The 25,691-nt window shown below is 45.6% G+C and overlaps 1 protein-coding gene across 6 annotated transcripts in view; it reads left to right on the top strand.

Moving 5' to 3' along the window:
- Atg18a (Autophagy-related 18a) overlaps positions 1 to 25,332 on the top strand; it is a 32,356-nt gene extending 7,024 nt beyond the window's left edge. The window contains exons 4-12 of one of the 6 annotated variants that reach the window (XM_089587877.1): positions 1,751 to 1,900; positions 4,383 to 4,475; positions 4,561 to 4,631; positions 5,965 to 6,243; positions 12,620 to 12,727; positions 13,896 to 14,017; positions 17,455 to 17,508; positions 21,473 to 21,601; positions 24,520 to 25,332. In XM_089587877.1, the coding sequence (XP_089444003.1) occupies positions 1,751 to 1,900; positions 4,383 to 4,475; positions 4,561 to 4,631; positions 5,965 to 6,243; positions 12,620 to 12,727; positions 13,896 to 14,017; positions 17,455 to 17,508; positions 21,473 to 21,570 (975 nt within the window). In that variant the 3' untranslated portion in view covers positions 21,571 to 21,601; positions 24,520 to 25,332. Of the gene's footprint in view, positions 1 to 1,723; positions 1,901 to 4,382; positions 4,476 to 4,560; positions 4,632 to 5,964; positions 6,244 to 12,619; positions 12,728 to 13,895; positions 14,018 to 17,454; positions 17,509 to 21,472; positions 21,602 to 24,519 lie in introns of all 6 variants that reach the window. The other 5 variants (XM_089587876.1, XM_089587878.1, XM_089587881.1 and 2 more) reach the window with 5 other exon arrangements.
- Positions 25,333 to 25,691: the final 359 nt, after the last annotated feature.

Here is a 25,691-nt window from a genome sequence, read left to right as displayed (position 1 = left end):
CTGGCTGTGGGGTTCATGCCGCTGCACTGTCTGGGGTGTTTGAAATGGGAATGCACTGTTGGGTGCTTGTGTGATCCATGCTGTGTCTGTCTTTGGTGGGGTTAAGGGCTGAGGAGAGGTTGTGCTTACCCTTTGGAATGCCATTGTATCATCATGGTTGCCTGTATAAGTATGGCCAGTGCAGTGTTTTATGGTGCCTGTTTTGCGGCAACAGTAGCTATATTATAAAATCAGTGACAGTCTCGTGTTACCTAGGATCACTTTTTTCTTTCTTTATTTTATTTCTATCTCGGTATCTCAAACGCCCCATGCTGGCATATCACATGTGGAACATACTAATCACTGCAAAGGAAAGGCATTGAAAAGCCTGCAAACATATCTTACGAAGGGAGACTGCACAGTGTAGTTCTTTCTGGCTCCTTATTTTAATAAAAGCTCTATATGCTCTCGCTTTATTATGGAAAAACCTTAAGCAGTTTCAGTACCTGTGAGATTTGGCCCTGCTCAAGGTTATTTTGTTGCTGCGCTGAAAGCACGTGTTGTGACTCTCGCAACGTAAGCTTTCAACACCAACGTAATGACTGAACTGGCCACCGAACTGCCTTGTCTGCACAAAAGGGCCTTGGAATCGTTTTTATCAGGTTCCGGTTAAGTATTGGCTGTAACATCAATGAGGCACTATGCACCACTCATACCAGTGTTGCGAGTGTTCAGCATGTTTGTAATGCCATAAATTGAGCCTGCATTTCTACAAGGAAGGGCCCAAGGTCAGGTTCCATGAATACTGCAAGTGTGCTTGAGTAGATCGTGCCACTCCCTTGCATGTGTAGTGTTTTTTTTTCTTTTTGTCTACACCTATGTGGAGGGAAGTTTGGAAAGTGGTTCTTCTCTGAATTTTTATATTTTTGTTTATGGGCTCAAAGGTCCTTTTTGAATGTTTTGTGACGTTCTTAAACAGCATGGGTAATGCACGTGCACGTTAGTGTGGTGAGAAGTGTGCTTGACCTGCCCAGTTCTGCGTGGAGCTGGTGAGCTTTGGTGGCGTTTACTTGTGTTCCTGTCATGCTCCTTAGTTTTATCATTTCGTTACTGCCTTGCTGCTGCTCTGATTGACTAACACCGTTTACAGAAGGCTCTTTCCCAACGACAAATGCTTTTGGGTAATAGTTAACATGCGTACTGCTTGTCTGGTGGTGGTGGAAGAATTATTTTGATGAAAGAACTTGCACAACTTTGGACGGCATTAGAGCAGGGAAGGTGGCAGACAGTGTTCCATTTTTCTTTGCTCTCGCCCTGTCCAAAGTTGCGCTGCTTCTTTAACGATGTACCAGCCGGCTCAACAACATACCCTTTCGTTTTATGTTCGATTATGCTGCGCAGCTGTGCGTGCGCTAAAGGTAAAATGATCGTTCTGTCCACTGCTGGCTTATGATTGCTGGCAGTCTGCACCCCAAGCTGTCAATGGGAATGAGCTTTTGACAGAAACCGGCGAGTGTGTGTGCCCAGTCACGCTTGACACCTTAGCTGACTGACACCAACCGGGCTGTGGCGGACAGACGTGGCGTGGCTCGCTCACACAGCTTGCGGCTGCTGCCCCCCGCCACAACGGAGGCTCTCTCCCCTCCCCCGATCACGAAGGCCCGGTCGTCGAGCACTAACAACCTCCCTTTCCCCCCCAATACTTAAGTGCTTCTTGTGTCGAGAACAGTCCCATTCATGTCAGGCCCCCTCCCCTGCAAACCTGGACAAGAATTGGATGCAGGTGCTGCACACGATCCGGGAGACCCCGCCCAACCCGAAGGGATTGTGCGCCTTGTCACCGTCCAGCGACAACTGCTACCTCGCCTACCCGGGCTCCGACAAGATCGGGGAGGTGCAGATCTTCGACGCCCTCAACCTGGTTAGTCGCCTGTGTTTGACTCGCTGTGTTCAACCTTCACTTTTGTCGGCTGTTAACTTTCCCCGATTGATCCATGAAATATCACCATCATCATCATCAGCCTGACTACACCCACTGCAGGGCAAAGGCCCCTCCCATGTCTCTCCAATTAACCCTGTCCTTTGTCAGTTGTCGCCACTGTATCCCCGCAAACTTCTTAATCTCATCCGCCCACCTAACTTTCTGCCGCCCCCTGCTACGTTTGCTTTCTCTTGGAATCCACTCCGTTACCCTTAAGGACCAGCGGTTATCTTGCCTTCGCATTACATGCCCTTGCCCAAGCCCATTTCTTCCTCTTGATATCAACTAGGATATCATTAACCCGTGTTTGTTCCCTCACCCACTCCGCCCTCTTCCGATCTCTTAACATTACACCTATCATTTTACTTTCCATAGCTTGCTGCGTTGTTCTTAACTTAAGCTGAACCCTCTTTGTTGGCCTCCACGTTTCTCCATGAAACATAGTGGGTGGCAAAACAGAAAAAGATTTCTGAGCTCTGCACTTCAAAAAATGTAATGTGCTTCCTATGTATTTAGCACAGCCGCCGCGGTGGCTCAGTGGTTACGGCGCTCGACTGCTGACTTGAAAGACGCGGGTTCGATCTCAGCCATGGCGGTCGAATTTCGATGGAGGCGAAATTCTAGAGGCCCGTGTACTGTGCGTTGTCAGTGCACGTTAAAGAACCCCAGGTGGTCGAAATTTCTGGACCCCTTCCCTCATAGCCTAAGTCGCTTTGGGACGTTAAACCCCCAAAAGCCTGTGTTTTAGCATAAGCATCTAGTTTTTTTGGGTGGGCTGGCTGTATGTGTGACAAAAAAACACGTTTTGTTTCATGCTTTCATTAGTCTTCAGGGGTTCATAAGAGGCCAAAATAGGTGTTCCTTGTTTAAAAGCAGTTGAGGCCAGCCTCTGACCATGTTTGTGCAGTGTACTGTTTTGATGTCACAGCTTCAAAGTTTGGAAGACTTTTTAGTATAGCTCTGTGTTCTATAATTCATACCAGCAGTCAGCCATGCTATAGCAGAAGTTACAGTCGCACAAAACTTTTTAATAAGATTTGTGTTGAGCTTATCATGCTGTGATGGATGATTTTGAAAACAAACAAAAAAGAAACTGGCAGGCGATTGGTCCGGCAACCAGGATGAGTGAAACGGTTTTGAAACTCCTTATTGGTTTGACTTGCACCCACCAAAAGGTTAATAACTTTGCGACGACGATAGCAAAAATCAAGCCCAGCAGATGTCGAGAAACAAAATTATCTTAGTTCAAAGCTGACAGAGAATTTTCAGGATAATTTGTGGGAAGCGGATAAGGTGTGTGGTGTGGGTAGACTTGACCACAGCTACGGACATCCCAGAAAAATCTGGTAGCATCTCTCATCATAGTGACAAAGCTGCATTCAGAGAGCTTTGAGCATAAGCGTTGCATTACAAAGCTTTGCGGCAGTCTGATGGGATGCGACATATCTGCACTTGCAGTATCAGTTATACATTTCGCTTTTACATTGATTGCCTCCTCATTGATTCTTTAAATTTGGTTTCGCTGTCACTTTTCGGTTCTGCTGCTACGTGAACTTGGTGGATCCTGGGGGATGGGTAGTGCTTTTGTTGGGTGGATTGTCGAGGTGGGTTGCGCTTCTGGAGGGTGGAGGCTTCACACGCCACCCCTGTTTTAGGAAATGTCGCTCTTACCGTTAACACTGTAATACTGTATTCTCTGCATCTGTAGATATCGTTAGACAGTGTAAAATTTTATTACAATATGTGTGGGCTGCAGACTGTCGTGAAAAGTGTGGTCTCAGTGAAAAATTGCAGTTGCATTTCTTTGGCTGAAGAGACTATTAACAAGAACGGTAAATTGGGCTAGTTGGTAGGAATTCATACTGAAAACTGCGCAAAAAACGAAGACACAGAACGAGAAGGCACGACACGGGCGCAGACTATCAACTGAATTTTTATTCAATGAAGAGGCCTATATATGTATCTTCTACCCACAGTGAGACAGCACAAAAACACAACAACCGCTATAATCAACCCAAAACACAATCACCCACTGTCCCTTCGCGTGCACCGTGATGCACCTGTCAATTACACTTCCATAAAACTGCGCACAAACAAAATCACGACAACCTTAACGGTCACGCTGATGTCACACCAAAGACCCATATCGCCTGCTCGCCTTAAGAAATCTGGCCGAAAAGGTTATCTCCCTGTCAACCAAGGCCACAGATGGTGATGCCACCCAGGAATCCGAGTCTTTCTTGATTAGGTAAGCCTCCACCATCTCCCTGCATACCTGATCGCTATGTTTGAACAAGACGCTGGTCGCGTGTCGTGCCTTCTCGTGTCGTGCCTTCTCGCTGGACGCATGTCGTGCCTTTTCGTTCTGTGTCTTCGTTTTTTGCGCAGTTTTCAGACTATTAACCGGAGATTTGTTTTTCAGCAAGCCAAGGTGATGATCCCGGCTCATGACAGCCCCTTGGCAGCCTTAGCGTTCAATGCCACGGGAACGCTGATTGCAACAGCTTCGGAGAAGGTGTGTGGAAGCTTCATACGCATGCCCTGCAACGTAAACAAAACCTCCGTCTCCAACTGAGGATGCCTTATGCTGACTGTTCCAGGGCACTGTTATCCGGGTGTTCTGCGTCGCAGATGGGCAGAAGCTGTATGAATTTCGGAGAGGGATGAAGCGGTAAGTCAGTGCCATTTGCGTGCAAGCTGGAATTCCTTCTCTTCGAAACGGGAGCAACTTGGCAGTTGAGGTGGAAACTTGAAAGTACTTCAGCTAGATGTCAGTGTAGTGTAATGTCAAACACTGGGTCCAACGGGAAATCTGAAATCCGTAGCACAAAGGGATGATCACAGTAAGAACGCTCGCAGGCAAAGTGCTAGGTGTCTGGGTGCATTCTTTCTGTCCTCGTCTCTTCACGGTGTGAATTTCAAGTTCCAAATGTACCAAGACACCCAAATACTCTTATATACATTGGTTCAAAGCGTGGCCTTCAGCGAACACACTGCTTTTCACTGTGCTGTGCACCGCATATGGCTTTTGTGCTTTTATGGGTGATACACATGTACTGTGGTAGGTGCTACAGTAAAATCTTGATGATACAAATCTCGTAGGGTCGCAAAATATATTCAAAACAATCGGCAATATGTATCATCCAAAACGATCAAAATGTGTATAGAGAAGCACTGTAAGTGCAGTATGCAGATCTGATTAAGGCTGACTGAATTTATTAAAGGCTGTGCTACTGCTCGCATTGTGACGTCGTAGATTTCTTACCTCAGGTGCATACCGCGCACCTCGCGACTGCGGCATCAGCAATGTGCAGGCAGAACTTAGTGCTCGAGGGAGTGGTTGCAGTTCATGCGTTCATATCATCCGTAATGGCAGGGGAAAGTGTTCAAAACTTACGAAATTTTGCAGTTTTTACGAAGTGCACTCTGGCCAGGCAATTTTGCAAATGCGTATCAGCTTTGATCATATCATTGAGATTCTACTGTAGGGGACTTCAGTACTCCAGCAGTAATGGTACTTTATCTTGCATAATTGCAGCCACTTGACAGCAGCTGTTCTGTGCAGTTGATGTTTCTGGAGTAGCTTGTGTTTACACATGCCCAGGTAACCATTGCACCATGCTTTTGGTGTTTCTTGGTCTCGAGTGCATTTACAGCATTGGGAAGCTTTTTGGCAGCACTGCAGGTCCATTTGGGGGCTTTCGCAAGTGAATCAGTTGCCATTTATAAGGCGCTCTTATGAAGCACATGAGCTCTTTTCGACAATTATCCAAACTCCTGGCACTCGATGGATACTCAGCAGATGGCACGGGAGATAGTTAAAAGCAAAGCAGGGATGGAAAACGAAATGGACAATGCGAGTGCTGACTTCAGCACTCAGGTCAGCGCTCGTGTTTTGCCTTTCTTTCATCCTAGTCTGTTGTGTTGCTTCTCCCATTGCTGCAAATGAGTCCACAAGCCCGGATTGCCATTCTCAGTCAGCTCAGAGGAGACATCTTGCGCAGGTGTGCCAGCATCTGGTCGCTGGCGTTCAGTGCTGACTCACTGTTCCTGTGTGCATCGAGCAACACGGAGACGGTGCACATCTTCAAGCTGGAGGACCCCAAGGAGGCGAACAAGGTGGCGGAGGAGCCCGGCACCTGGATGGGGTACCTGGGCAAGGCCCTGCTGCAGAGCGCCTCCTACCTGCCCACACAGGTCACGGACGTCTTCAACCAGGGGCGCTCCTTCGCCTCGGTCCACCTGCCCTTCGCTGGTGTGCGCACGGTCTGCTGCCTCACCACGTGAGTCTCAGCACAGACTATTTCTTACGGCCGAATTTCTATTGAGTCGCACAGATTCATGAGCAAGCGCAACTTTTGTATTGTTGATCCTTGGCTCGAGCGGCTGCATTTTGGTTGAGGTGAAACGAAGATGCTCATGTACAGGGTCTGCTTCAAGCGTGTGCTAAAGGCCCCCCTCCTTGGGTAATCGAAACCTATTCTAAGCTTTTTGCTGTAGCATTTGCCATCATTTAAGTGGGGACATGGGTCTTAGAGATTTTTTTTTTTATTTACAGACCAAATGCAATGACACTGCACCTACTTATTCAGTTTTTTCTGCTGATTTCAAATAGGCAATTTGTTTATTTCTAGGCCAATTAGTTCCTGAGATATCAATATATATCATGCCATTGTCTGCTCAAACAATAGAAAAAAAATGGGCCACCAGAAATTTAATTTTAATATGTGGGTAGATACTACAATGTGTGAGGAATGCAACGCTGGAAGCAGTTTTCAGTTTTTTGTCCATGTGGACAAATGGGCTTAATGGTTAGTTTCATGTGTGTCTTGTGTTTTCTGGCACTGTATGTCTGGTTAACTCACTTGAAAACTAACTATTGAGCCCATTTGTCCACACGGACAAAAAACTGAAAACTGCTTCCAGCGTTGCATTCCTCACACATTGTAGTATCTACCCACATATTAACCCTTTGCGGTCCCTAACTATTTCCCGCTTCGCGACCGTTCCGGTCCGAAACTATTTTGCCCGTTTTCCGCGCCGCGGAAGAAAACAAACAGCTGTGCAAGAACGCTTGCTCAAATGTTTATTTTTTAGGCCTGTCTTCTTGCCTAAGACACTGAGCGGTATTTTGGCAGTGTATGGTAGCGCTGGAAGCATTCCCCTGGGTGCAGGCCTGGATTTTGGCTGCAGGTTTGGCAGAAAAATACAGTCTCCTTCCTGCCTCCTTTCGTTTTGCGGTCACTGCACACCGCGCAATCTTTGCTGCTTCGGCCTGGGAGCTTGAAAATGAAATGAGGTCTGCCATCCAGCCTTTCCTCGCCATCCAAACGAGCAGATGGGCCCCGTTTTTTAGCGCGGGCCCTAACATCACCAACCAGCTGTTCGATGAGGTTCCGGCGGTAGTGGAGGTGTCGCTGCTCCTTCAGGCCCTGTTTGAGGTGTTGTAGTCTCATCAAAATGAAGCTGTTTACAATAGAGACTTCCAGGAGCCAGAAAAACAGCTTTCTCCACCATTTCATGGTCTTTCGGGTAAAAGCATAGCTGGCACAATAGTGGTCAGCCCTGTCGACAGCACCCATGTTCTCAGTATAGTCACTGATCACCACAGGCTTTTGCAGAGTGACTTTTTTGCCTCCTGCTTTCGTCCGCGTCTTTTCCTTCATCGATGCATTGTGCGCCGAACTAAGCATTGTCACTTGACGTTTATCCCGCCACGCAAGTGTCATGTACGAGTCTCCTTGGCGGTAAGCCGCCACTTCGCCTTTCTTCAGTTTTTTCTTCAGCTGCGGTGGCATTTTCTTCCTGTTGGTCATTACAGTGCCTGTTAGCACCACGCTCTTCTGAAGCAATTCTTCTGCAAGAAGCGGCGAAGTGTAAAACCTGTCGGTGTAAATGTGGTAGCCACTGCCCGGTGTAGCTAGCTGCAATTTCTCCAGCAGGTGCAGAACAATTCTGCATGTAAAGGGGAGATCGGGACGGCAGAGGCTCTCAGTCGTCGTGCTGCCGTAATAGGGCTCAATTGCAGAAATATACCCGGTCTGGCAATCAGCTAGAGCAAAAACCCGCATGCCCCATTTCGTTGGCTTCTGTGGGTTATAGCACTTGAATGAAATCCGCCCTTTGAAGCCGACGGTGCTCTCGTCGACACAAATTTTTGGCCCGGCGCTGAAATGCTCTCTACATTTTACATCAATGTAGCGCACAATGTCCCTCACCTTGCTGCCACGAGTTGGTCGGTCGGACGAGGCATCTGTGCTTGGCGAAACGTGGAGCATCCAAAAAATCTGAAGAAATCGCTTGCGCTTGAAAACATGCGGGAAAAAAGGCATCTTCTTGAGCAGGTCCTGGCTGAAGTACTCCTTGATTTCGGGCTTCGGATTCAGTGCCATGTTGATTATTACGCCTAAAAAGGCCTTGAATTCGTGTACGGACACATCTTCCCAATCTTTCCAAATTGAATGCTCTGGAAGAACTCCGGCATTCGAGATTTTCTCAAGCGCATAGCGGTTTGTCTCGCGCACAATGTCCTCCATCAGTTTGTCCGTAAAGAACAGCTGAAAGTAGTCCAACTCGCATGTTAGGTTGGAGGCGCTTACTTGAGGTCCCGGGTTCGAGACGGTGAACGGAATAGGTTTGAAGTCTGGACAATTTTTTGGGTAGGCCCGCCAGACTGTTGCAGGTGGTCTCGTGTCACCAGAGCCACCGGCTCCAGAGCAGTCGTCGTCGTCATCGCTGCCGCCACTTGATTCTATAGATACGCTGTCTTCGTCATCTGATGGCGGCACATAGTTCTCTTCTTCACTAAAATCATCCTCACTTTCACTGAAAGCTTGGCAATTTTTGCCGTAAAATGCACTCGGCGAGAAGGCGGCCATGCTGTGCTACGAGCGGCATGTAAACAGAACCACGAGACGCTCGAAGGCTTGCTGGTGCGAAAGGTCGAAAACATTTCTGTGCTGCCATCTAGTGCAAAATTTCCAAACACAATTTTAAAAATAGTTTAGTATGGTTCTAAGAGATGGCGCACCATGCAAAATAAGCCGAAACGCGCGCGATTCAACTGTGGAAGCGCTTGTCGGGCTGTGCCCGACAGCGGACCGCTACGGCCGAGCAGCGTTGTCGGGCGAGGCCCGACTAAGGACCGCAAAGGGTTAAAATTAAATTTCTGGTGGCCCATTTTTTTTTCTATTGTTTGAGCAGACAATGCAAGATATTATTAATATCTCTGTACAGTTTCATTGCATTTGGTCAGTAAATAAAAAAAATTATCTAAGACCCATGTCCCTCCTTAAGTTTAATTTGACCACATCTCCATTCTCCTTCAGCTTATTTCTACTGCCGGTTGTTCCTAATGAGCGTTCTCTAATTCATCAGGTACCGAGTTGCCTCTGCCAACTTCTCCCCCCCAAAAAATCTTATTTCCACCAGTTCTCCCAGTCTCCTCTTTACTCATCCCCATGACGTCTTCTTTCCTTCAGTGTCGGTCTCTGATGCCCTTCTTCCAACATCTTCTTTGTCCTTGCTCGCCACATGATTGAAGCAACTGAGCGTCGAGTCCTGTAGCTTTTGCCCCTTCGTTTGCAATGTTAACCATGCCCCTTATCCGGTCATTTCATAATCGATCCTTTCTGGTCACTCCACTCATCACTTTAAGGGGGGACACTGGTCTTGAAAAAAAATTTTTTATTAATGAAGTCACAGTTACGAAATCTTCAGGGAATATGTATTTTTGTGTGCTAATTCCAAATATGTCGTTTAATTTCATGTAAAACAATGCCTTGAGCACTTATGCACTTTTTATGTTAGTATTTTGCGGAGAGTTATGGAGAAAATTTGCTGCAGGAAACTCGCTGAAATGTATGCCATTGGGTTCTCTTGACACCAAGGAATGCAATAAGGGTGAAATTGTCTTCCTGGCTCTCATAGAACTTAAGTTATAGAGTTTTGAAGTTGTCGCTTTAGAAACGAGAAGGAAAGTGTGTATTCCTGTTTCTCAAGTGGCAGCTTCAGTACCCTATTACTCAGGTTCTATGAGAGTCAGGATGATAATTTTACCCTTACTGTATTCCTTGGTGTCAAGAGAACCCAATGGCATACATTTCAGCGAGTTTCCTGCAGCAAATTTTCTTCAAAACTCTCCGCAAAATAATTGCATAAAAAGTGCACAAGTGCTCAAAGAATTGTTTTACATGAAATATAATGACATATCTAGAATCAGCGCACAAAAATACATGTGCCCTGAAATTTTCATAACTATGACTAAATTAATAAAATTTTGTTTTCAAGACCAGTGTCCCCCCTTAAGCATTCTCATCGCAGTCAGTTTCATTCTTATGACATTCTTTTTCTTTATCTTGGCTGCTTAGTCGTAATTTGAATTTTGGTTAGTCTGTGGTGTTGATTGTAATTTCAAACTATTTGACAGCATGCAGTCAATTAACCTGTCAGTAGGACTATGTTAATATTGAAATCCTCAAATACTAATCAAACGCGATTCGGAAGAAAACATGCTTTCAAATATCAGATCTAATATCGAATCGATATTAGATTGATATTAGTCTGTTTGATATCGATATTAGTCTGTTCAGTGTGAAAAATTTATAAAAATGATGAGTATACAAGTGTTGTTGGCCTCATTTTGTTCAAAACAGTGTGTGGTCTTTGCAGGTGAAGTGAACAAAACTAGACTGACTCAGTACCACACTTAAGAAGTAAGCATGACATGCACAGAAATTTTTGCTACTTGATTAAAAGGCGTAACAGTATACAACCTGTAATGTGGTCATGCAAAATGAGTAACAAAAAATATTATCTATGAATGACTTATGACTGGGGACTAAAAATAGCAAGATAGGTTGTGAGACCTCATTATAGGGTCCGTGAAAAGGGTGTTTGAGGTTGGCTATAAAATGCTTGCATTATGTAGATAATAGGCCACCGACTGTTAATGGCACATACAAAACCTCAAAAGCGAGCCGTTAATTTACAATATTTTTAATTTTCCACTCCCGCGCCTTAAGGCAACCAGTGGCACTGGGCTTCCGCCTAAATCCGTGCGCTATGTGTCGTGTAGCGCTCATTACGTCAGCAGCGGAGGGCTGTCATTGGTTCGCTGTATCAACTCTTTCGGACATCGTGCAGCTACAATGGCTGTGGCCACTGCAGTGGGTCAGGAAGCAGGGAAGTGGGTCAGGAATTCGGCCTTCTAGAAGAAATACCCGAATTATCTGAAGTTCGGGTTAACATATGCTTTGCTTCCCCACACCCCCAGGAAAAAAAACACCAAAAATGCAAAAATGTGGTGAAGCTCCCTCACACTAATAGTGAAGGGCCCATGGCGAGTGTGACACTTTGGCATGCTGAGGGGCCGCCGCAGTGGCTCAGTGGTTACGGTGCTCGGCTGCTTTTCCCGAAAGACGTGGGTTTGATCCCAGCCGTGATGGTCACGTTTCTGTGGGGGCGAAATGCTAGACGTCCATGTACTATGCGATGTCGGTGAACATTGAAGATCTCCAGGTGGTCGAAACTATCCGGAACCCTCGACATCGCTGTCCCTTGTAGTCTGAGTTACTTTGGGACGTTAAACCCCCGTAAACTAAACCAAACCCCATAAACCAACCATTCTTCTCGGGTTTTCGTGCAAAAACTGGATGTAACAAAAAATGCAAGACTTTCCTCGATTTCGTTGCATCCACGTTTAAGTATGCAACACGTTACGGAAGGATCAAACAAAAAAAATTGAGCTTTTTCTTGTAATTTTCAAAGCGCATGGTCAGCCTTCTTATTCTATTCACATGCAATATGCGGCAAAGGCCACTTGCAGAGTTCTGCGTGACGTCCAAGCCTATCAGTGACCAAATGTGTTCCGTCCACGTGATAAGCTACTGAGAAGAAAATGCAAGGGGATGCCTCTGTACTGTTTTGCTGACCCTTGAACTCGGTCACCGGATAATTTGCCCGGATATTGTGCTTTGTAGTATCATGCTAAGCAGCGCAAAACTACAGGACTTAGTGAAGAAGGCATTGATAAGCTGTTACCGTGCTTGCATTATCAATGGAGTCTTATTTCCGTCTATGTTTGACATCAAGTAAAGGGGGTTTACTGTGAACGTTTGCTAAGCCCTTTCATTGCATTTTTAATTTTGAATTCCGTTTTGCAGTCTTCTTGAGTTTTCGCCACCGCGGTGGCTCAGTTGTTACAGTGCTTGACTGCTGACCCATAAGACGTGGTCACGTTTCGATGGAGAAGAAATGCTAGAGGCCCATGTACTTTGCACTGTCAGGTAAAGATCCCCAGGTGGTCTAAATTATCCAGAACCGCCCACATCGCTGTTCCTTGTAGCCTGAGTCACTTTGGGACGTTAATCGCCCATTAACTAACCACGGGGTTTCATGCGAAAACTGGATGGATTGGCAGACTTTTCTCTATTTCGTTGCATCCAGGTTTAACTGTATTGTGAGATTATTTTGGCTGCATTCTTGTGATGCGCTTGATGGACATATCGTGGAGTTCCGGCTCACGTACCAATTTTTGGCCAAAAAACAAACTGAAGAGCTGACCCTTCAGTCAGCACAGTAAAACTGAGCTAGTTGCTTCAGTTGCTTCTTTCGACGCTTCCGTGTATGCAAGCGGTCCCATTGTGGCTTTGTTTGCAGCATCCAGAAGATACCGAGGGTCCTCCTGGCCACAGAAGATGGCTACCTGTACGTCTACAACCTGGACCCAGTCGAGGGTGGCGACTGCACCTTATACAAGCAGCACAGGTTTTGTATTTGTGGTCCTGAAGGTTCCTAGAGGTCCCTCGTTCTGGCAATGTATGCACCGTTCGGGATGTGGGCAGCTATTGTGTATGGGGGGGGGCAGCAGGGTGCTATTGAACGGGACTTTTTGGAGACGGAACTGTGAAGTGCTCTGCATTGTTTGTACAGGGCAGCTGTCGAAAACTTGGGAGCTACTCTGCCTGCCCCCTCCCCCGCTGCACATGTTCTTACTTTTTTCTGCCTAGTTTATGCACGTTATAACTTTGCGTAGACAGAACTGTCCAGTGCCTTTCATTATTGAGGATGTTCTCCTTCAGGGCAGCTGTCTAAAACTTGTGGGCTACGACACCACCATTCTGTTTTATTTCTGCCCCCAGTTCGTGCGTATTTTGTATATATGTATATATCTTTTATATGCTGCTCACTCAAAGCACAGCCATTCCTTTTTTGGGGTGGCTGATGCGATGACTATCCTACCAGAACACATTGGCTGAAATGTGCAAAAGAATGTGACCTGCCCTGTAAGGTTTTTTGGTTTTAATCATGTTATTTATTGGAAATTACGTACTTTTTTAAATTGAGGGTAATGCTAAGCATTTTCCTCTTACTGTGACAACTTCACAAATTTTGTGAAACAATTGGGGCATTGTGTGCAACAAATGCAATTCTGTGTATATACTTCTGTGATAGTTGCACAAATGTTACGATCTCGAGGATATTAGTATTATATAAAGTACAGTGATGCTCACCTGCGCACTACTGCGATAAATTCAAAAATTTTTCATGCACCTCGAAGTTTTTGGGGAAAAAGTGCTATGATGTGCATTTGTGTAGTGCTGCAATTTTTTGCAGTTGAGAGAAATTTCAAGGTAAAGTACAAAGTGAAGTGTCGTGCAATTTACACACAGACCTTCGCAAACTCTGCAAACAGTCCGTACATGTAATTTCTGTGTTGCATTTTATGCGCTGTTGTGACTGAATAAGTCTCTGTACAAGACAATAAAGCATTCATAACACCACATTGCAGTCTTCAAACAAGAAAGTAATTTGACGCTTGCTTTCCATGGTTTGGAAGAAATTCGGTGTGGCATCGTTAGGGCTATAAACTAAGGGGTGTTGTCAGCTTGGCGAGAGGTTTGTTGGTAACACGGTGCATGTCTGCGGCGTGTAGGCTGGACGGTCGGGATGCCACGACGGCTCCGCCACAGTCTGGTGATGCGGGCTCAGACAAAGCAACAACTGCGGTCGCAACGACGCAACCGACTCCTGCTGCACGAAAGCCCGACTTGCAGGGTAAATGACAGTGTTGCAACATTCTCTTCACCCTGCCCTCCCCATCCACATGTTCTCTAGTTTTTAGTTCATCAACCACCATTCATTAACGCAATGTGCTACGTAACGATAACATGCCACAAGGGAGGAATTAACCAGCTGAGCATTGTTTGTACACACACCTGTATTTTTTCCCACAAGCTTGAAAAAAAATCTTTACATTACAGTCAAATCCACTTATAACAATACTGAAGTGCCATGGAAATACCATTGTTATAACCAATAATTGTTATAACAGGGTTGTGCCGAAAATACCATAGAACACATGCAAAAGCTGACGGTGCCGCAACTGACCACTGTTATATCCGATATATTGTTATAACCGGTATTGTTATAAGTGGGTTTGGAGCCGCCGCGGTGGCTCAGTGGCTATGGTGCTCGGCTGCTGGCCCGAAAGACGCGAGTTCGATCCCGGCCGCGGCGGCTGAATTTCTTTGGAGGAGAAATTCGAGGCCCGTGTACTGTGCGATGTCAGTGCACGTTAAAGAACCCCAGGTGGTCGAAATTTCCGGAGCCCTCCACTACGGCGTCTCTCATAGCCTCAGTCGCTTTGGGACGTTAAACCCCATAAACCAAACCATAAACCATAAGTGGGTTTGACTGTATATTCACCCGCCCAGCATATTCACAAACTACTTTCTACAATCGGTGGCAACATTGCACTCAGCGTTGGAAATTTATCTTTGAAAATTAAGAATACTCACCAGCACACTGGGCCATGGAAAAATGCGTTGTCGCCTGACTGGACAGCATTATCATTTTCCACGAAGTAACATAATTGTACCCAACTTGGATTGCCCTCATCTGTCCAGTGGTGATGGCAGTCTGGCTGGCTGGTTAGACTTGCTGGGCAGTTTTCACATTCTGTATTCGACGTCTACCAGGTGGCTCAGCAACATGTTAATGCCAATTGCTATAAACAGGAGCAAAATGGGAGTGGTGCCACGACACGTAAATGGTACGTAGAAATCGTAAATGGTACTGCTATTTATTCAAGCAACCATGAAAATTGGAGATTTCAACCCAGTGGTATGGTTTGTTGTACAAGAAGTGGGAACATTACAGGCCTCTCTTGTGGCATGACTGTCAATCAAGTAGCTTTTTGTAATAATGTGAATAATTATTCTGGTTCTTCACGTCGTTCACATGAGTTTTATGCATCAAGTTCGAGTGGATGCAAATAACCTAATGCAAAAAGCGCCACGAGGAGGCATGTGGAGGCTTTTGTGGCATTGTTAAACAATAACACTGTTTTAACTAAAGTTGCCTTGTCATTTCATTTGTGAAGCTTTGGTGACATTGACATTTCTTACAAGTGAAATATGGCTCTGATCAGACTTTTGTGGCACCACTAATTAAGCTAAGTACCATGCCTCCTTGCACAGTGTGTATTCAGTATAACGTTATCTTGTAAATATCAGTTACTGTACGGTGGTAGCTGCAAAGGACTGAGACCTAGCAAGCAGAGAGATACATAGCATTTGCAATTACTTCATTCTCCGCAGTCTTTTTGCATCTTGGATCTCGCAGTGTTGTAAGCCTTGGCTTGGTGGAGGGCATTGTGAGAGGTGCACTGTTGTAGGGGACAGGGGCTCTGTAGTTCTGCTGTTGCCAGTGCCATTCTCCTTTTATGTGTGCCCAGGTGGCGGGTTACTTCCTTTGGTTGTCGGTTTTTGTGCATGGCCATAATTGGCATGAAAAGAGCGGGAGAAGTGTTTGACGAGCCAAAGAAATGTACTAAACCTAAGTGTGCGAGAAAGCATTCAAAAGTTGTGGCAAAGGTGACATTGGACATGTAGTGCTCGTAATCTCAAGGCATTACACGGCAAATCATTGAGGAATGATTGCACTTCTCTCTTGGCATGCTTATTTTAATTTCATAATTTAGGAGAAGCTGGCGTGCAGCTGCTTCTATACTTATTTGGGAAGCTCAGTGTAGTTGGGAACATCTGTTTAATGTTTGTTTTTTTTAATATACATTGGTGGTGTTTAGGATAAGTCGTTAAGCTATGTGCAAACACAGTCTGTAAAGAGTCTGTGAAAGTGTACCACTGAGGCATTATTGGCTGAAAGGAGGGCTATGTGCGCTTTACTTTTGAGCTTAAAGTTTTGCGTGGCCTGTCCGAATACTGTGTAGGATAGTGCGAGTGCTATATGAAGTAGGTTTTTTTGGCGGGGATTTGGGTCACTACAAGCTTTGCTTGACTGAAATATGAAGAGTTTTTCCTATTTCATGACATGTTTGCTGCACAGAGCCTGTCATGGTGCAACAAAATCTTAAAAGGCAGCTTTGGGTTTTCAGTGCGCATTTCGAGTTTATAATCTCAATATAATACTTACGATTCCTTCTTAATTTCTTGAGGTAGTGATAAAAGAATTTTCAGAACAGTGAAAAGCAGTAAACGGGAGGAAAAACTGGCTTGCCAAGCCAGGGCAGTGCTTTGCAGGATGCAGTAGGGGAATTGCGAACATTATCAAACTTGTGCATGTTTTGTGGGCCACTTAACTGGTGACTGTAACCATTTGTCCCTGTTTATAAAGTATTGGAAACGACTGAAGACAACGCACGCTCTTGTTCAGACCTCTGGACTGGCTGCCAGCAGTTGGATAGTTTTTTTTTTAGGAAACAAAAACTCGTGATGCAAATGTGGCAAAATGCTCAAAATGAAGTCGCATTATGGGCAATATTAACACCAAAACTAAAAACTTTGACAGAGAAACTGTAGAAGCTTGATCGGGGGTGAATGTAGACACTTCATTGGGGAAACTTCATTGTGTAGAATGTAGAAACTTCGTTGGGGAAAATGTAGATACTTCGTCGGGGAGGCTGTAGAAACTTCGTCGGGGAGGCTGTAGAAACTTCGTCGGGGAGGCTGTAGAAACTTCGTCGGGGAGGCTGTAGAAACTTCGTCGGGGAGAGAATGTAGAAACTTCGTCGGGGAGAGAATGTAGAAACTTCGTCGGGGAGAGAATGTAGAAACTTCGTCGGGGAGAGAATGTAGAAACTTCGTCGGGGAGAGAATGTAGAAACTTCGTCGGGGAGAGAATGTAGAAACTTCGTCGGGGAGAGAATGTAGAAACTTTGTCGGGGAGAGAATGTAGAAACCGTGACGATGACATGTTAGTTATTACAATGTGCAATGCAAATGCAAACTTAAGCTATTACAAATGCAACAAAGCATACAAGTTGCCCTAAATGAAGTCTGAAATATTAGCGACTTCAGCACAGGGAGGGAGGGTTTGGGGATGGTGGGGTGTTCAGTGTTTCTCTTTCTTGGCGCTGCGTTTACTGCTGCCGCCACTGTGTGCATACTCTGCTGTTGTTTCTCTCTCTGTGCGAGAAGGGGACACGCCCTAATGGCCAGGCCCCCGTGTGTGTGTGTGTCTCTGGCGCGCAGGGTTGTCGAGCTACGCTGCTGTAGTGCGAGGTTATCAGGACCAAACTCCGGCAGGTCTGTAGGCTTTCCCCCCTTTTGCTGCTGTGCTGCTGCTGCTCTGGCCACTGGCCTGGCTTGGCTGCTGGTGCACATCATTTGCCTGCCATCTGGCTGCCTGTTTTGCTCGCTCACATTTTCCCCATTTTTTCCTTTCACCTTCTCTGTTCACATGACCTCTTAGTTTCTTCTGTTTGTTCGCACAGGGTTTTATTCTCCGTGGTTTTCTTGCCTCTTCTTCTTCAGTTGCTGCTTTCTTTTTTCGCATGCTAGACCAATCTCCAGCCATTTGATCTCAATGGAACTAGATTTATTAGTTGTAGTTTAAGAGGGCCAATTTGGGGGCCGGGCAGTAATGAACTCTTTTGTCTAGCGAGCTTAATCAGGTGCAGTGGGACCTGCAACCTAATAAAACAGGCAAGGCGAACAGATTTCAAATGTGTGCATAAAGCTAGATGTGGTTAAAAAATTTGCTTTGTGCAGACAGACAAAAGCTCCAAAAACGTTGCGACAGAAATACCATATAGCTTAACGTAATTATGCAGTTTGAAATGGTTTAATACTCTTGGAGAACATTTAGATCACTGAACATTGCTCACGGCATACCATAATTACGTTCTGTGCACCTGTGCAGTTCGTAGTGGCATTCAGTTGCCTAAGAGCCTTCTGTTTTGCCTCTAGACTTAAATCGCCTAGAACAAAATGATTGTTGAAAGCTTTGTCGGCATCACCAAGTTATTGTGGCAGAGTTCACATGATCTTGGATTCACTGAGTTCACTTGATTCAGTTGCCAACTGTACTCACTCCACTTGTTCGATGACTGTCACCTTTCAAGGCAGGCTCAGCCTCTGCACATTTAGGTTCCTTTGCCTGCTTTTTCCCTCTAGCTCACATGCACGCCAGAAAGGTCGTTACTCTTCCCCCCTCTCTTTCTCTCTGCCTGTTCTTCCACACCAGCTTTTGTTGGACAGTCACTGGGCACATCATTCACAGGCTAGATAGGTTCTTGGGTAGCTAGTTGAGGCATGTCCGTCACGGTATGCACTATTCGTTTTCACGAGCACTTTGGCTTCCAATGGGACCCAATTTGCTGGCTCTTTGCAAGCGGACAGTTCATTCAGGGCACAAGCACTGAGGCTAAAAACTGTGCCCTCTTGACGGATTTTGGCGTCCTGGGTGTCTTCCGATGCCTCGGATTAGACGGGCTTCGCAGAGGCACTGGCATTAATGTGGATTTGTCTGCCTAATTCAGGACATGTATGCACCCTCTGTCAAAAATACTGCAGTGGCACCATCTCACGGGCCTAACACACACTACAACCACCAGGGGTTCTCTACTCGGTTGTGCAGTGGAGCTGTGGAAGCTGTTGCTCTTAGAGGAGTGATGACAGCAATTTCCCTTACCTTTGAGAGGTTTGGAATGCTGGAAAGGCAGAAATGAGCTGCACTGCATGGCCAAGGAGGAAAACCTGGTGTCCTCTGTATTTTTGACAAGGGCTGTACATTTGTACTCCCTTATGACCAGACAGTATAGTAACCAGAGGGCTTGTTGTAATGTGACGGGCTGGAATGTAAAACGCTTGGGAATAGGAGTTGGGAAATTTTTTTTTATTCTAAATTCTTCATTTGGATGCTCCGTGAGCACAGTTGGGTGCACAGCACGCTTCAAAGTCTGCACCAACCACAGTCTATGCACTGTAGCTCATATATGAGCACTACTTTGCTTTCTGCTATTGCGCTGGGCGTACACTGGTGTTGATGCCAGCGCTAGAGGACAGTGTAAGGAAAGTCATGCTTACCATCATCTACAATTTTGTATGCTTTCTGTTGTGTAGGGTCTCATGCAGTCAAATACTTCAGCAGCGACACTTGTGTCTGTGATTAGCGTCCTCATCAAGCAGTCAGTCTTGCTTGATGCATTGCTCTGCATTGCAGTTTCATACCGCTGAGCTTTTTCTGCTCTGCCGCCAGCTTTCAGGTTACTAACTTTGCAGTGACTTCGCTTATTGCTTTCTATGTTTTTGTTGTTGAAATGCGTTTTCTAGTTATTTTTGCAAAGGCACAATTCTAGAAAGGCCAAAAGCCCTTTCTAATAAAAAAAACTTACGCAACACTGCAAATGCTCACAGAACTATGCTAGTTTGACTTTTTTTTTTCTTCACTATGCAGACATTGAAACGAAGGTAAATCTGATGTAAGGCCATCAATTTCGTGCCGCACAGAAATGCAAAGTGCTGTTCCTATGGTAGAGGTTGCTGAAATTGCTCACAAAACAATTATACTAGCTTACAAATAATTTTTTTTTTCTTTTCCAGCATCGTAAGGTGTACTGTACTGATTTGTATTTTGCATACTGCCATTTGCCATGCAATGTAAATATAGTACTTCCAGCATCTGGCTTGGAGCTTAAGCTCTGTAAAGCTTGAGTAATCTATGTTGAATTTGTAAACAATGCACCCCTGTCAAGTGGTGATACTGATACTGGCTGGAGAGTGCATTTTACATGAAATCTGATGCTGGTGTCACACAGGTCACTTCCAGGGGTTGTTAAAATTTATTGCCAGCCTGGCCTTATCGTTATGGCTGCTTCACGGTTAGTTACTGTTAATGGTACAATGTTACAGTTAAGCCGTGGAGGCATCGACAAGTTCAGAGGTTAAGCTGCCCAGAAGCCATCAAAACTGCCTCGTGTGGCACCGGTATTACACTGCATAGATATGATTAGTGACTTGCTTGGCGAAACACTTTGCAATGTCTGTGAAAAAAAACCAGACAGGGCATGATGCACTAATCAGCCGCAAGCTGGTCCCTTTTGCGGCATCTTGCTTGTGTCTCGTGCACACAAACGCTCGCACAGCCTTGTCGTGTTGGTTCGCCGTCTCTGCTTGTGCGCACATCGTCTTCCCGCGCGACCTTGTCTTCCCCACCCCCACTGCCGGAAAGTTGGCCTGTCGCCCCGTTAACAGCAGCACAGCAAGCTGGCCCCAGGGTGTGACGGCAGAGATTCCGAGGCCTTGCCCCCGCATGGAACCTTCTGCCTCCCCCGGGGGGTGACACCTGACGACTCCCGCCCCTCTGGCAGCGCCTTTGCGGTGGATGTCGCAGCAGCGCCTAACCCGACAGCGTGCCACCGCCTTGGCTTGTGGAGACAAAATCGGGGGGGAAATTTATTTTTAAATAAAGCCCACGGGGCACTGAGCAACTGCCCTGTTTCGAGGGAAGAGAATTTCCTGTTCAGAATTGGATGATGTCGAGCAGCCAAATTGTACAGATTAGTTTTGAGCGCAGAACATATAGGCAACAAAGAGACAAAAGCTTTTGGCTTCGAGGTGCCCGCTGGTAGCGTTCTTGGATGGAATGTGAAAGCCAGATGTGTAAATGCAAGGCACGCACTGCCCGAGAATTTCGTAATGCGCTGCTTCTTTCGTTTCCTTAGCCTTCAGCAAATACCACCTTAAGCTATCTTTTTTTCGTGCAGTTTGATTCCTAATTTGCCGCCCTGCAGTTGGAAAAGCTTTAACAATTACGGAGAAACGGGAGTTGCAGCAACTATAGTTGTAATGGGCAGATTTGGAGAACTCAGTAGCTTGAACAGTTCAAGTACGCTACATTCACAATGGCTCTAGTGTCGTACCTGTGAGCTCAAAATCCCAAGTTGGTCTGCATTCGATAGGCGACCAACGCGTGACAAAATATGAAAACCTTTTTAGATGGAGATTTTTCTGTCAATTTTTCAATTACGGCTTAGCTGAGATAGCTGTTTTGATCATTCAATATCCAGTTTGAGACGTACGGCTGTACGCCGATGAGGTAACTGAGCATTCTTTGCTATGAATGCCGCATTCTGGCAGCTGCTTGCAGGCGGGGCAGTTGCTCAGGGTCTTGCAATTGGTGGCAGCTGCCAGGAGGGTATGTGGCAGTGTTGTTAACGTCCTTTGGTTCCTGTTACTTTTTCTTTCTTCCCTTGGGTGCTGAGCACAGATGCAGCTGGCTTGATCGCATTATCGCCTGCATCAAACAACGCACTGCGTCTCAGCGATGACTCGGAGTTTCCGCCTGTGTCGCAGAAGAGCGACTGAGGCATCCGTCCTCCCCTCCTTGTGCACCAAGGTGCGTTTCATGGACACTCTGGTTGCAGGGTGCTGACAACAGTAGTCAAGTGATCCTGTCTTTTTTCTTTTTTAACTTGTGCATTGTTTTCTAATCGCCTTATCAGCGTCAGCACAGTATGTTTTGGGATGAGCTTCAGCAATTTCCAATCAATCAGTCAATAAGAACGCTTCCCAAAAGAGGCCCTTTCTCCGCACACACACTTGGTGCTTTGAGAGAGTGGATTGCGATATACAGGCCGACATTCTAAGAGTATGAGCAGTCTCTGTTTCACGAAGCCTCACTTTTCAAAATTAGTTGAGAAGCTCCAGCACTAGAAGCTCAATAGTGACAGCAACGATAAGGCTCGACATGCTCAAGCACAGGAGTGGGGGGCCGGTCACGAACGCTTTAGTGGCTGCAAGAGCTTCACGATGAGGGCTTCGCTTAAAATGGCGTTTTCTGATGATCTTGTGTGTTGGGATATGTTGGAATTATCTGAGCCTGTGATGTCATAGAGCTCTTGAGGAGTGTCATCTTTTTCTCCTTTTTGATTGTGGCTGAGTGGAAGCATTGTACGCTGTTATGCCTTCTGGATAACATGAGCTGTCATCCTGAGTGGCTATTTTCACACTGTGCATTCTTTCTATGGACAACTATAGTGCATTTCACTTCTTCTGATCATGGCGAAGATTAGGTGGTCATGATGCATATTAGCGGATGATAGTGACACTTGTTTGGACACAGTGCAGGTTAGCTGAAAGTGATAGATGTGGATTAGCTGGTAGCAATGGATGCAGATTAGCTGGTAGCGATGGGCGCGGATTAGCTGGTAGCGATGGGCGCGGATTAGCTGGTAGCTATGGGCGCGGATTAGCTGGTAGCTATGGGCGCGGATTAGCTGGTAGCTATGGGTGTGGATTAGCTGCTGGCTGTGGATTCGGATTAGCTGCTTGCTGTGGGCACAGATTAGCTGGTGGCTGTGGGCGCGGATTAGCTGGTGGCTGTGGGCGCGGATTAGCTGGTAGTGGTGGATGCAGGTTAGCTGATAATGTACCAATCTGATCAAGATGCAGATTGGCAGATGTTAATTGTTTTTATTCAATTATACCTCTTCCTCTGAACACTTGGCTTTCGCAACAGAACTCCTTGCATACACTTGAATTTGAACTTGCACTCTTGTGTTTAATTCTACGGCCTCTTGCATGCACGTGAAACTCCCTGGCTGAAGTCCTGCATGTGGATGTCTTGCTTGTGCCAACGATTTCCTGCCGGCAATTGTGGCTTTGTGCAGCTCGTAGCAGCAAGCATGCGTTCACTGCATTGACTTATTAATGCTGCGCAAGATCTACTTTGTGTGGTGTTGCATGCTTCTTATACACTGGCAAGAGTTGTGCTCAGAAATAACTGTAGAAATTGTAACAGTTCTGATCTAGAGCTGATTTTCCTCTGCATTGGAAAAGGTTGAAGATAAAGCACTGATTCATGGTGCAGCTTTTTAACTATCTTACAAATTAATGCGTTGTGGTGCAGCTTTCTCATTAACTTGTATAAACTGTAGCAGCTTTGCACAACTATGAATGGTAATTAACGTGTACTTGTTTGACCTACTGTTATTTATTCCCTGTGATTAGATAAAATATTTCCAGTCATTGATTTGCAAGTCATATATTTGATAGCAGTAGCTGTGGCCCTAAAGTGTTGCTTTTTAAAATATTGCTTGGGTTATAACCTGATGTGAAATAATATAAATAAGAATGAAAACTGCTTATGAAGTAGGGATTTGCATAATGTGAAAGCAGTAAATGAGCCAGTTACATTTACATCACTACATATTATAAAGAGCATGTAGGTACAAATGTGAATTTGTTTTAAATGTGCCTTGAATCACAGTAATGTTGTGCACACTAATTTAACTGTTCAAGTGGAGCTTCAATCTTGTAACCTATATGCCTAGCTTATTTATTGCATGCAGCTAAACTGCTACATCTCAACAGTACAAAGAAAAAAAGGAAGCTTGTCTGCTAGCAACGTTTCGACAAGAAGGCTTGTTTTCCTCTGGGGGTGAAATAACCCATTTTTCCGATTACCGTATTTTCCGGGGTACAAGACGCACCCTTGTATAAGACGCAGCCGCCATATATGCAGGCTGTCATTGAAAAAATTGGTATATAAGACGCACCCGTGTATAAGACGCACCCCAATTTTACCCAGTTAGGCTAGTGAGGCTTAATTAAACATGCTTATGCGACCATCGCAAAATGCACCGTCCGTGTGAGAAGTTCTTAAGCAACGCTAAGTGATCGAAAAAGGCAACACTCACGCCATACCAGCCCACGTTTTAGCACAAAAAAAAAGCGAAAGAACTCTCTTTATGTCCATAACAATTTATTTTTACATAAAACCTTCAAAGTCTTCATCTTCGGATGCGCTATCGAAAAGGCAACACGTCTGAAGCATTCTCTTCGCACTACGTACTTGCAAAAGGTGACTAAAAAAAAACATCGGCTTCTCTTGGCTTGTCTTGACAATGGCGAGAAGCGCAACTGTCGCCATCTTTTGGCATTTCACATTACCTTTGCTTGGGGCCTCCGAAACGGCCGCGTGTTTAAGATCCCGGAAGTGGTCAACCCCGCCGTTTCATGATAAAGTTCACCTAAAAAAGTTGCGCACTGCGGTCTCCGTATTGAAGTATTAACCATGTTACAACCGCATTATTGGTAGTAATATTTTTTCGGTGAAAAAAGCTTGAACATGAACCTGAGTAATTTCTGAACTCGCAAAAAAAAACGGAAAATTCGCATATAAGACGCACCCTTGTATAGGACGCACCAACAAGATTTTTGAAAAAAAACCGCGTCTTATACACCGGAAAATACGGTAGTTGAATGTGTGTTCTGGCTTTTGGTGATCTTAATTTTTTTTTTTTTTGTTCTCAGAACACGCAGATTCAACCGGTGACAAGTGAAGGCGGAGCAAGCACTCTGGTGGCACCAAAAGAACCAACTCGACCACTGGGCACAGCGCTCGGCGCACCTACGCGAGCGCTGTAGCTTTTGTTGTTCCGCTTGTGTCTCAACGAGAACGTGTGGGGGAGCATTTTTACACCACTGTGCGACTGTCACTTTCCGTGGTCTCCCCAGCAGCACGGATGCTGGCGTTTAGCTGGAGTTTATGTGCTAATTCTTCCTGGAAACACTTGAGGAGGAAAGCATAGTTGGGACTGACGCACCTTTTTGTTTGACTGCGATAGGACGATGTCGTTTTTTTTCATTGTTAAGAGTATTTTTTAATTTTATTTTCTTGCTCCAGCTGACAGGGGATCAAGTTGTGCTGGGAGTATTGTTTCTTTTTTTTTTTCATTTGTGAGATGTCTGCGTCCTGTGTACATGTGTGCGTGTGTTTGGGAAAGGCAGAGGTCATGACGCAGCATTTGGTAATGCGTCTGCCCTCTAGCCTGATTCGAGGAGTGCTGCATGCGTAAAGGGTGAAAAAAAAGAAAAGGCGGTACTCGGCACGTGATTGTCTTACCCTGTGCAGACACTCGGTGTAACATTATATAAGTATGCGTATGTATGTATGTGTGTGCAAAAACCAGTCTTGAGATTTGCACTCCCGCGCTGCTATTGCTTGATTCAGAAGGCTGTACATAAGATGGGCCAGCACGTTTTTGTATATTGTTAACCCTCCAAGTACATCTTCAGTCAGTGTTGGCAGACGAAAAAAAACAATAAAACTGTCGAAAATTTGTACATTGCTGTTTCTTCATTTTGTTCGACCGCAGGTTAGTTGTGAGACACATGCAGTGGTTCTGCAACAGAGATCGTGTAGCAGCGGTTATAATGCACTAGAAGCTACGAGCGCGAGGTGATGGCTTCAAGTACAAGTGTGCTTTTCACATGGTCTCGCGAGCAAACCGCACAGGTTTCCACTCCCCAGTTTAGATCTAAGGTGGGAGTACGAGCTCATGTCGGGCGACCTAGTACTTAAGACCTACTTCCTTGGCGTAGCCTCTTTATGCACCTGAACCCATATATCTGAGGCGGTGCTTGCCTTAGAGTGTTCTCTAGCTCCCCTCCAGTCCAGCTGTGACCAAACCCAGGGGGGGGGG

This window comes from Amblyomma mixtum, chromosome 4 (genome assembly GCF_055824585.1).
Source record: "Amblyomma mixtum isolate Tamu chromosome 4, ASM5582458v1, whole genome shotgun sequence".
Lineage (NCBI taxonomy): Eukaryota > Metazoa > Arthropoda > Arachnida > Ixodida > Ixodidae > Amblyomma > Amblyomma mixtum.
This window is presented reverse-complemented; position numbering and strand designations above follow the sequence as displayed.